General features: G+C 42.0%; 1 protein-coding gene across 3 annotated transcripts in view; it reads left to right on the top strand.

The window, feature by feature from the left end:
- Positions 1 to 12,501, top strand: part of FSTL4 (follistatin like 4) — a 243,464-nt gene that overhangs the window by 12,732 nt on the left and 218,231 nt on the right. For 2 of the 3 annotated variants that reach the window (XM_075509798.1, XM_075509799.1), the window contains exon 3: positions 1,016 to 1,039. In XM_075509798.1, coding sequence (XP_075365913.1) covers positions 1,016 to 1,039 — 24 coding nt within the window. Of the gene's footprint in view, positions 1 to 1,005; positions 1,040 to 12,501 lie in introns of all 3 variants that reach the window. The other variant, XM_075509797.1, reaches the window with a different exon arrangement.

Genomic DNA, 12,501 nt, shown 5'->3' with positions numbered 1-12,501 from the left:
CATCTGAGAACAGCGAGCACTAAGGGAATGAAATGAGGTTAAACAAGGCGCATCCACAAGGATAAAAACCTGCCTCAGGAGCTTTTGGCAGGGGTCTGGAGAGCTTGCTCCTCTTCCCTGTGGCTGTGCTGTGGGGGTACCATGGTGGAGACGGTCTGGGGCCTGATGGCACTTTGGGGTCCTCCAGGTTTAAGCTGGCACTCGGTGGGGTTAATCCTGCGTCATCCGTCAGCGGGCACTGTCCAGGTCAACGTGACTCCAGGCAAGATGGTCTTTGAGAGTCCTCTGTGATTCCACTATTTTTAATACTGGTTGCAAGAAGTAACTCGAATGATGGAAATTTTAAGTATTAGTAATTATCCCATAAATAATCTTACTGCTTGGAATTAACTATTTATTCCTGTGGAGTCTCACCATTAGTATAAGTAGGTAGTGTTGTCTGGGGATGCGATACCCTTTGAGACTTTATGCAATGTCGTCTTTTTAAAAGAAGTTTCTTTATTAGAGATGGTAGTGATGCTTTGCAAGAAACAGGGCAAATAATGTAGGTGTGCAAAGATTGGAATGAGCCCTCAGTTCTAAGCATGAGTAGACCGGTTGCTTTGAAATTATTCAGGTATTTGAACAAGTCTCTGCTAAAAATATCTGTAATGGCTCCTCCCTCCTCAACCCTAAATCCTTGGTATAGTAATAATAACCCTCTTAGCTGCTCCCTTTTAACATCAATAGAAGAAAAAAAAATCCATTTTAAGAAAGATACTGTGCTCTACCATGTAACTTATCACAGAATGATGAATAATTTTAGGTGATATATTGATCCATTAAATATCTGTGGACAAACTGAAATGTATGCTTGTAACTACTCCTCAGTTATTGTGTAGAGCTTCACAGATGCTTCTCTGGGACAATGAGTAATGTTTTTAGGGGTTTCTGTTCATGCTGCCTTTGAACAATTCTTGTATTTAAAAAAAAAAACCCACAAAAAAATTCTCTCTTTCCTTATAGGACTCCAGAGGGTTTGAAGTTACAAGAAGAAAAGGTAGGAGAAAAATACAGTTTTCTTTCAGTGTGTGTGTTGGTGTTGAGTATTCTTGCAGTAACTTTTTAAAACAAACATGAGTTTACACACTTGAAAGAGTGTACTGCTGTGGGATTTCAGAGACTGCCTCCTAATGCTTGTTTGGCACTTCTTAGTGTTGCAAATTGTAGATTTTTTTTTTTAATGAAAAGTTGCTCTTTCAGCACAGAACTGCATGATGGTATTGGGGATGCAAGTCAAGGTTGGTTAGGTGCTGGCAGAGTATGTAAACTCTGACCCTGGAGCATTTCAGGGAGAAAAAGGTCCAGACAAGGTTTTCCATATGCATCGGCGTACTGCAAATCCACCTAAAGGTGCAGCAGTGTCTTGCTGAGTGCTGTGAGTCTTGCTGGTGCCCTGAGCTCAGATCCTGCTCCCGTAAACTCTTTTGCATTAGTAACTAATTGGCTGCTGCTGCGAGTGGGTCTTTGATGGTTCCTGGCAGCTGGGTGAGAATTGGCCATCAAAGAGCTTATTCTGGTTATCATTAATTTTGATTTTGTTTAGCAGATGTTTTCTGGATCAGGCAGTTGCTGGCCTCATCTGTCTCAGTATAATGTGAAGCGGGTGGCACTCCTGTTCAACAGATTAATGCGTTCCTCTGTTTTGTTCCACAGCTTCTTTAATTGTTTCAGGCATCCTGTGTATTGGGAAGAGGTGGTAACCGCCACTGTTTTAGTGCATAAATAAAAAAGGTCAGGTTCAAGGGTAACTTTTTTCATCTGGGCAAATAATCTCCTTTTGGGGTTTTTGTGGTGGTTTTTCTGGGTTGTTTTTTTGCTGTGAGGCTGAGGCAGCAGAGAGTCTTGAATAAATTAAATACATGGCTGTTGCTAAAGGTGTTCAGTTCAGGTTCCCAGCATACATGTGTGTTTGGTCAAACGTCTGCCACTCTTCATGAAGAAATCCAGTTTTATTGGACTTCCCTTGATTTCAGACTGAGGTGGGCCCTTGGATGGTTCAAGGTTGCCTTGAGATGCAGAAGAGCATCTTGGCATCCTGGATGTGGAGACACTTCAGTCACATTCTAGCTATAGAGTTTGTGGTGCAGTTCATCATAGACACGGAGACCGAATCCAGCCTTGTGACAAATGGACTTAATGAATAAAATTTTGTGGAAGTACCCCTAGTCCTGTTTCAGATATGATTTGGGTCTCAAGTTTACTCCCCAGTGAAAGTAACCAGCACCTACAAGAACTTAAATATAGCAATTTTTGAAAGCAGGACTGAGTTTATAGATCATGTGGGTGCTTGGGAAATGTTACTTCAGAGCAATAACTGGATTTTGAGATCAATGCATCTAGCCACCAAATTTCCAGGCTCAGTTAGGCTGGTTTCTCATTGCCTTCACAGGATGACTAAGACTTGACTTCCATTTGGAGGGGTGAAACCATACCGTTTTCAGAAATGAATTTAATATAATGAACTTCTCTGTCAGAAGGCTTTTTAGATCCTTGGATGGAGTGGAGAGAAGGGAATGGTAGTTGGGGAGTTAAGGTCTATAGATAAATTGGGCTTATGCCCAGCAATGCAATCTGTGAATAATCAAGTATGTCTGAAGAACCACAAAATCCTGAGGAGTCAAGAGGAAAATGCTAACAAACATGGTAAATACATCTTGGTCACAAAAGCATGTGGATTTGTGGAGCTACTTGGGGATTTTTGGCGATGATGAAGTATCTTCCTCTTTGGAGTTAGTCCTCAATAGTGCCTATAAAATAATTCAACAAAAGCCTCCTTCAGAAACCTGTTCAGTATTAAAATGTGTGCAGAGCAGATAGCACTCAGTGCTAGAAAAAAATAACAGGAGGGTTGAAATGTTTGTTATGCACATGAAAGGATTTATTATAAATTTTGTGATATGGTATGATCTGATTTTAATATTCAGGCCTTTTCCCCCTAAAATGGATAATGGTTTTTACCTGAGGAAATTAGATGATTGGAAAATGTTTGAGGGTGGGGGGTTATGCTTGTTGCCTTCCCTTGGTGGAAGACTTGGCTTTCTGTTAAAGCTGAAAAACTTTGAAACTTAAAAATATCTAATAGAAACCACCACAAAGGTGAGAGCTGCAGCAAACTTGCTCTGTGCCTGCTTTTATTATCCTGTGCTCATGGATGAACCAGCATAATTAAAAAAGAGCTTTTGGTGAAAGGAGGGGCAATCTTGGCTTACACTCTTCAGAAATTTTCTTTTTCTTGGACAAAAGGTTTGAGTCCCTTAGATTGAAAGCAGACACTTTTCTTTAAAAGGAAACAAAGCCTTGACTGTTGTCAAATGGTCCATGGGTAAATACTAACTTGCTGTACTTATTTCCTTCAACAAATAGTCCATTTAATAGACAGTTGATGGTCAGTTGTGCTGGGCTGTGTTTATATTAGATGAAAGAAAGAGATGTGAAAACACTTTCTTCCTTTTTTAGCTGTGTATGAGCGTAGTTAAACTGGGAGGCTGTTGGTTTCCAAAGTGTCAGGACTACATATGCTGGAGAAATTTTGAAGCTGCTCCAAAGCCCATTACAGTCGATGAATGGCTTTCCTTTGACTTCCATGGGCGCTAGATCAACTATAATTACATGATCTTTTAATTGCTGTGGTACGGAGGGGAGATGCTTCCCTGACTGCAGCTGGCAGCCATCTTCCACTGTGATATATGAAGACTGATTTCCTTCTGAATTTAAATGGAAGTGCCTGCAGATCCGTTTTGTTCCTGGGATGCCTAACTGGTGTTCAAATATTACCCTCTTTGACTAAAAATGATCTTTTAACCCAAAAAACCTCATTCTGGTATTTGATTAGAAGCTGCAAGAATATTTCCCTAAATTCAGTTTAAGCTCATTAAGTTGAAATTTTGCTCTCAGTGGGTCGTGCATACGACCCACTGCAGTTTCCATCTGCATTATGCTCATGTAATGGAAAACAGAATATGGTGTGAGGTGCCAGATTTTGTGTTGCTAGCTTAAAAAAACCCAAAAACACAAACTCAAGAAAATCCAGCATATGGTAAACAAGCACAGGATTAGAATACCATCTCTTTATATTTTTCTTTTGAACTAAAATCGGGGGACAAGCTAGACCAGGCAGACCTTTTTTCAGTTATCCAGTCTTCTCTCTTTTCCCATTTCTATCTAAATACTTTTCCATTATTTACTCCTGTCATGGTTTAACCCCAGCTGGCAACTAAGCACCACGCAGCCGCTCGCTCACTCCCCCTTGGTGGGATGGGGGAGAGAATCAGAAGAGCAAAAGTAAGAAAACTCGAGGTTTGAGATAAAGACAGTTTAATAGGGAAAGCAAAAGCTGCGCATGCAAGCAAAGCAAGGAATTAATTCACTCCTTCCTATGGGCAGGCAGGGGTTCAGCCATCTCCAGGAAAGCAGGGCTCCATCACATGTAACGGTGACTTGGGAAGACAAACGCCATCACTCCAAATGTCCCCCCCTTCTTTCTTCTTTCCCAGCTTTATATACTGAGCATGAGGCCATATGGTATGGAATAGCCCTTTGGGCAGTTTGGGTCAGCTCTCCTGGCTGTGCCCCCTCCCAGCTTCTTCTGCACCCGGCAGAGCAGGGGAAGCTGAAAAGTCCTTGACCAGTGCAGCAACAACTAAAACATCCCTGTGTTATCAACACTGTTTTCAGCACAAATCCAAAACATAGCCCCATACCAGCCACTATAAAGAAAATTAACTCTATCCCAGCTGAAACCAGGACAACTCCCTATGTTTACATACTGTTTCAGGGGTTAGCATTGTTGCTGGTTCCTAGGCACTGCATGCCCTTAGTGCACAGGAAAGGGAAACTGAGCAAAAAGCTGCACATTTACATCAGCTGCCCAGGACAGTGAAACAGTGCAGCAGAGCAGATGGGGAAGAGCAAAACAGCAGCAGGGAGCTGGGAGAAGCAGCAGTTTGTGCAGATCAGGTGGACACAACAGGCATTTAGTGAAAAGGATGGAGAATAGCATGCAACAGAAAATGGGGAGACTAAAGGGTTTATGGTAAATTGGAAGAAGCACTGGACCAAGCTCTGAAGGGAGCAGCTGTAAGTATTTTCTTGACAGTGGCAGGGCTGAATATTAAAGATTGGTGAGTTTTCACTGTGTCATGAGTGTAGACGAATGTGTGATATCTGTTGCTGTAAATTAGACTATACAATTTGTGTGTAAAAGCTATACACATTCATGGTTGTCAAATCCCCCATGTCTAGCAGAACAGGGCCTCCCATGGTTTTCCCAGCTACTTCAGTTGCAAGAACACAGGCACGAATTCTGCAGCTTCTGGAGCTGACAAATGCTCCCACTCCTGTTGGCAGTGTGGGGCTAAAGGATGCTCAGTACTAGCATAAACTGTCTGCTGAGTACAGCTCTGTGCCCAAGTGTATGTATAGTCACATTAAGCATAAAGAGCCAGATCTTCAGTAGATACAAATGAGCAAATCCATGCTGAATTTAATGGACCACCTTTGCTTTTTACTAGCTGAGGATCTAGCCCAAGCACTTAAAACTTTTAATTTGTTTTTATGTTGCTCGCAGTCACCCATTCAACAAATTAGTGTCAAAAGATGCTTTTGAAACCATTCAGCCAAGAAATGTTCAAGCAGATTGCTTCCACTCTGTTTGTCCATATAATCTTATTAAATGAGATGCAACTCCAGATTTAGTCAGACAGATGACATCACACTACCATAAAGATATGAACTTTAACTATGCGTTTTGAATTAAAAGGATGAATTCTCTCTGAAGTATTCACAAGCTCTGTATTGTGGATGTCCTGTTTATATATATATTTATTAAGGATACACAATCCCCATTGTTAGTGTGTTTCCTAATCACAGTGAGGAGCAATAGAATAGAGCGCACCCTGAGCTTTCCCAAGTTGCCGTAGTTTTATTGAAAATCTCTGGGGCTGCATCAATTAGCAGTGTTGGAAGATCCAGCCAACAGCTTAAGAAATATTTCATTACTTACCACTTGACAGCAATTCTTATGCCCTAGATGAAAAACTGACTCATGGTTATAAAACAGTCATGCCCTTTAGAAATTCTGTTCACTTCATGCTTTCTTCTTGCACATTTCAAATTTCCACCTATCCGTGGAAGATGAAAGGCTCTCAAAACTTGGCAGGAACGGCAAGTTTCTTTTCTCAAACCCTTCACAAACACAATGAAGTGACGAGCTGTAATTACTTTTATAGTAAATCACCTATTAATTTCCCATCCTGTTGTTCTTATCCTCTTGCTAGAGTCCAAGAAATTTGGTTTTGTTTCTTATGACCTGGTCAAAACTCACCAAAATCAGTAGCTGTGGCTGTATTGCTCTTCAGAAGCAGCTCTACTCCCAGGATCTTGGTTGTCTGGCTATCCCAGTGGCATCCAGATTATATGATACTATACCAGATATGAATTTCTGTACATTCTCTGTGCATACAGAGTTGGCATGTTCAGAAACACACCAGCTTTATCTTCAGGGCATGCCTTATGTTCAGAGGACAGGGTATACATAAAAAAATCCCTGTTTTGTAGGATGACAAGTAGGAATAATTTCCATGTTTATTATACTGATTTTAACAATTACTCAGCCTTTACTTAAAGCAAAGGTTCATGTCTCTGTCCATCTTAGCTGCTTTGTTTTCATGGGAGTTTTTATTACCTCTGGCTTTTCAGGGCATATGTTGTCAGTGAATGGCAATCTGTTACCTGGGGAAGGATATTTGACTGGGTTAGAATATTAATCTGATGCTTAGCTGCTCTTTTTCTAAGTTTGAGAAACCGCAGTCCCTCAGCATTTTTTGTACCTTATCCCACTTGAACATTATTCTTCAAATATATGATGCAGTGGAGATGCCTAGTTTTGCAATGTTGGCAGGGGATTAGGTAGAAATAATGAAGGTAAAAATATTTTCAAGGAGCTGCCCAAGGTATTTTTTAGCTTGGATTTATTTTAGTCAGGCTAACCCAAAGAGGGGGGAGGAATTGTTCACTCCCAGGTATTGATCAGCAATGGTATTTAATGATAACGTGACATATTTTGTGGTTCTAAGTGACAAGAGTTAACAGAAGGAGTAAAACCATGTGGAGGGGGAAGAACCCCAAATAATCAACTCATTAGCCAGTGGTAGGCACAGTAGTAAATTAAACGGTAATACAGATACTCCTAGACAGTCTTACTATAGCTGTTGGTATTGCACACATGTGTACGGGACTCTGGGCAAGGACGAGTAGCTGCAAACACTGAGCAGTGAATTGCAGCTCAGCCAGGGAGTTTCTGAGCAGCTTTCTAAACCAAACAGTGCTGGTTCTAGTGGTCATGTTTGGCTTCCAAATGACTGTTTGTTTGTTCAGATGGATTACTTCTGAAAATGTGAATGCAGCCGTGGTTTAGCCCAGCTTTGCCAGCAGACATAGGAAACCTGTTGTGTGCCCAGCTCTCGCATTGCTGGAAGCAGAAAGGTTTTGCAGACTTAATGCTCTTGTAAATTGATACATCAGTTTCTGTGGTTAAGTACTTTGGGGCAGGAGGAGGAATGAATTCTGTTCATGGCAGAATGGGCATGAATGTTTAGTAAGTAAATATAATACTATGTGGCTTTGCTAGAGCAGCAGATTGATGGACCCGAAGGAGTTGAAGCGAAAACTTGTTGAGCAGCAGGAAACCAGGCAGCCGTTACCAGCAACAAGTCAGAGGAAGGAGCTCGTAGGCAAGCTTAGGAAGTGGCCAGACTTCAGTTCCCTGAGTGGGGAGAGGGAGAAGATGGAGATAAGCCAGAAAACTAAGAGACTTTGTGAGGATTTACAGGGAGATGCAAAATATACATATGTATTCCATACTACTATACTTCATAAACAGGTATCCCCAATGCAGAGAGCTGAGGCTGGATGTGCCTGCAGGCATCTCTGTTTCCATCTGAAAGCAGAATAAACTATGCTGGTTTGGCAGCTGAATAAGCCGCTTGTGCTGCTGGGGCTGGCTGCCATACCACGCTGCCCACCGCAGCCCTGCTCAGCCCTGCCCCACCTTTAAAGAAGTCCCAGTTCCTAACTTGAGCATGTGGGGAACAGCTGGAGATCAGTCAAATTTATGATCTCTTGGCACACAAGAGAAGTTACTAAAAAAGAAAAAAAAAAAAGGCAGGGTGTTGCCATTGCCTGCATTCCTTGTATCTAGTATCTATGGGTGGATATTGCACAGCATTATCAGATCCTAAAACCAGACAGGTAGAAGTTTCCAACTGCAGTTAGCTCCACTACAGGACAGCGGAAGCTGCTGGACTTGGCCCCCAGTGATGCTCATTTACAGCAGATAACATGGGGCACGAAACCGTGCGCTGACCTGCAGCAATACAATAGCCTTATCTGCTGGCATGGTCCAGAAGGCTCCTTGAACTACTTTGTGTCTAGAAAATTAGAATCACTTGAGATGTTTAGGGTTTTTCCACAACCAATTATATCACATGAATTGCTGACTTAAAGCTTGTGACCAAAATACATACCATGAAGCCAACTTCATCAACCCAGCTTCCTGGAACAGTTAACAGCAAGGCAGTTTACTGAACAGACTTTTGCCTTCAGGCTATGCAAGAATTTTAAGTCAAAAGCATGCAAAAAAAGATACAGCCATGTTGAGGGGAGGAAGCAGGAAGCACATAGTGTCCAACCTGGCAGGTAGATCCCTCCTGCTCATCAGTTCATGTTAGTTGGAAACTTTGGAAGATAGATGAGCGTACTTCCTGGAGTTAAAGGAGAGGGTGTTTTCTCAGGTACGTGCCAAGCGCTGTGCTTCTCGGGGCATTTCTGGCAGTGTCTGCCCTGTGCCCGTGTCCCCCAGCGTGGCATGTTAAGGGCCTCCTCTGATCTCAGGGAGGAGATCAGTCCCAACAGGTCGCGGTGCTGTGCTGGTGGTGCTGCCGGCTCCTGCCTGAGATGGATGACCTCCTCACCAGCTCAAATGCCAAACTTTGACGAAGACTTAATAGAGAGATTAGTTTTATTCCACAGGGCAGTCTCTCCTTCTCTTTTTTACCCCTCCTTCTAATCTCTCTGTGCTCCACAGCCTGTGAATTACCTGTCTTTCCCCGAGAGATAACCACTTTAACATCTTTCCTTTCCCTAACATCCCGTGACTTCACAAGCTTCTCTACTTCTTCCAGCTAAACTGGACAGTCTTTTGGAAGATACCACTTTGTCCTACAAACCTTGTCTTGGCTGCATCTTCGCCCCCCCCCCCCCCCCCCCCCCCCGAAGCACTTATCTCCAACTGACTCAGAGCAGTAAAGCAGGACTGGTTTGCACTGGTCTTTTAAGACAACCTGTCTTTAAGAATAAGAGGAGGAGAGATTTTTTTCAGACAAATGGGCTTTTGTTGACTTAAGCATTCTTAGCAGCAGCCAGGTTGAAATACAAAGTGAGAATGGAAGTCACATTGGCTGTTACTCTGGGTGGTGCATTGCTATTTGTATGAAATACTACTTTTCTGTCCAGTCACATAATTCTGCTGAAACACTGTTGTGCAGAGCACTGCATGATGTGGAAGCCTCTCTCATATGGAGAGTGCATACACTGCTTGCACGTAATATTGAAAGATGCAAATGCATTGGAAACCCTGAGTTGTCAGACCAGCTGTAAAATAAACTTCTTTGTAAGGGTTGAATAAAAAAACTGGCAGCAGATGTTTCTGATAATGGCAGTATAATGTAATATGCAAGTACTCTCCAACAAGTCAGTTTATCCAGCATGTCTCAGAAATTAGTAAAATAAGTAACTCGGACTTTGAGCCAGAAAACCCGGTGTCCGAGATCACTTATGGGCTCAATCAGGTTTTTGAGTCATGATTTTTGAACGTGCTGCTAGTCTACTTAATGTGTAAGAGCACAGTATATTTCCAATTACAGACTTATTAGGTTTCAGCATGCCATTTCTTCCTGAACTGAGCTTTAACCATAAGGCAGAGCAATTAGGTTAATATTTTCTGAGCTTCAACTCGCTGCCCAAATATGAGATAAAATAAGACAGAAATTACCCTCTTTGTCCTCTCTTAGTTCAGGCACTTACAACCAGGTGGCCGTGGCCTCTGCCTGTGGCAGATGCAGTGTGTTGAGCTGTCAGCCTGGCTTAGCCCCGCTGGAGCATTGGGGTTTATGGGAGGGGAGGCTCTAATGGTGCTCGGGTGTCTTCTCCTGGAGGTGCCTTGCTTTGCTAGGGCAGTGGCCGAGGCAAGTATCAGTGGTCCTGGTAGGGCTTACCTGTGGGTCTTATCTTCTTCCACCACATCCAATTCTCACCAAACCCTGCAGGATGTGGAGAACAAACCGTTCAGGTGGTTGGTGCCATAGCCATGTCCCTGGCTGCTGCCATAGCAAATACTCTGCTTAAATTCGTGGTTTTCCTGGGGGCTCTGCTTTGTCTGTAGATGTTTCCTTTGGATTTTACATTTCCAAGCAAGATTTCAGCTCAGTAATTAGTGCGTGTCAGTATATTTTTTTAATAAGAACTTATGAGCCTGTGAAATGGTCCAGTTGTTCTTTGGAAAAGAAAAATCTACTGCGTGTAAGGTAATGCAATCACTTTTCTAAAGGAGTTTTTATTATGCACCTAACTGCACATTTACTGTACTTGATAGACCAAAATAAAACTAGAACAGAATGAATAAGCCATTTTGGTCCATTGGGTAAATAAAACAGCTAAGCATTTATAAATATGTATTTAGTCAGCAGAGCTGATTGGTGACTCTGCAACTGCTCCAGTGTTTGAGATAAGTAATCCAAGTGTAATAGCCTTCCATAAATATTTCCTTGTTTGTCACAAGGCAATAGTTATTTATCCATACCATGCTGCTTGCTTGTTGTGTTTGATGAGATCTTTTGAAGAATATTAGAGAAGTTTGTTGTTTTGCGTATAACAGAAGCATGGGCATTACATGTGTTTATGGAAGTAGCGTGCAAGTGGTCCTTATATCTTGTCCCATCTCTTCTCCTTTCCATCCTTGCCTCTCCCTTGCAGGTGGTATGACTTTTTGTCACTCCTTTTACTCTTTCAGGTTTGGTGAGGTTAAAATGTACCTTCTTTCTGCTGAACTTCTAATTTCTCTCTGCCAAAGTGGCCCCAAAGATGTGCCATTCAGTAGGGCTGAATCTCAGCCCAGATGCTTTTTCTAATTGAGTGTAAAACTATTGGACACATATTATGAAACTCATCTAGTAATGTGTTTTACCAGAATGAAATTAGTATGTGTGAAAAGTGATTCTGGACCTATAGACTTCAAAGCCTGTTCCTTCCAAAGGTGTAAGTTGGATTTCGGCTTTTAAATTTGTTCAGCACATTGGTCCAGCTCTGTCAAGGTTGTCAATAAGTGTCTGTTCCTGTGGTTTGTTGTGTGCAATAGTTGGTGGAAAGGCCACAGCTGAAATCCACCTTGTGGAGCCAGCAGATAATAGCATAAAGTTATGCTCTTGCTTGGAAAATAAAAAGTACAAGGAAAAAAAAAGTGCTGTGTTTTTCCATCTGCAGAATTGGAAGTTTTTCAAAATGTCACCTCTTACAAGATTTCAATTTAGTTTCTCATTGCAACTGCAAAGCAGGTGACAATGGCATGCAGTGCCCCTTCTTCTATTTGTTTTGCTTCGCCCATTGAAATTCTAGGATGTGAATTGCCTACAATATGAATTTTTTCTTTTCATATTTGAATGTTTTAAAGAATAAATTTTCTCTCAGTTACTTGTTAGATTTTTTTATTATCCTTTCTAAGTTTCCTGTTTTTTGTGTACTATTCTTTACCCATATTTACTTTTCCCAAATTATTTTTTCCTTAAATTATATAATAGTCACATTTAGGTTTTAACTCTTATTGCCCATTAAATACAGAAGTTCACCAACCGCTTTTAGCAGAATTAGCGTTGTGGCAAACCTTATTCCCTGGGAATAGAGTCAGTGAAGCCAGAAGTTGGAAGCAGCCTTATGCAGCTTCTCAGCTGTTATCAACACATCCAACTCTGTTGGCACCCGTGTCAATGAGGGATGATCCATTGCCAGAGACATTTGTATGGAAAAACAACAGTTCGTGAAAACAGAGGGTTGTTGCAATTAGAGCAGATGTACCACTGAGCGTGCAAGGTGACCGTTTCTGCACCCTGAGATGCTGATGGGACTCGCCTGGTGTGCAGGAGTCAGGATCCAGACTGTCTCAACACCGTCCAACAATGAAATAACTATATGACCCATAGGAAACCCTAATAAAGGAAGAACTATATTCTCCTAACTATATAATAATGTTTTAAGCAGTGAATCTCCGCAGCAGCCAATAACTGAGCTAAATTAATGGACGAGCCCATGAGCGGGTCTGTCCGATGGGAGAGCTCGCAGCCTTTGCTCTGCTACACGCTCCTCAGGGTGGCCGGGTCGGTGTGCTGGGTTCCTGCTGCTGGGAGCTGGAGT

Source organism: Mycteria americana, chromosome 8 (genome assembly GCF_035582795.1).
Source record: "Mycteria americana isolate JAX WOST 10 ecotype Jacksonville Zoo and Gardens chromosome 8, USCA_MyAme_1.0, whole genome shotgun sequence".
Taxonomy (NCBI): Eukaryota; Metazoa; Chordata; class Aves; order Ciconiiformes; family Ciconiidae; genus Mycteria; species Mycteria americana.
The sequence above is the reverse complement of the archived record's forward strand: the minus strand, read 5'-3'. Positions and strand labels throughout refer to the sequence as shown.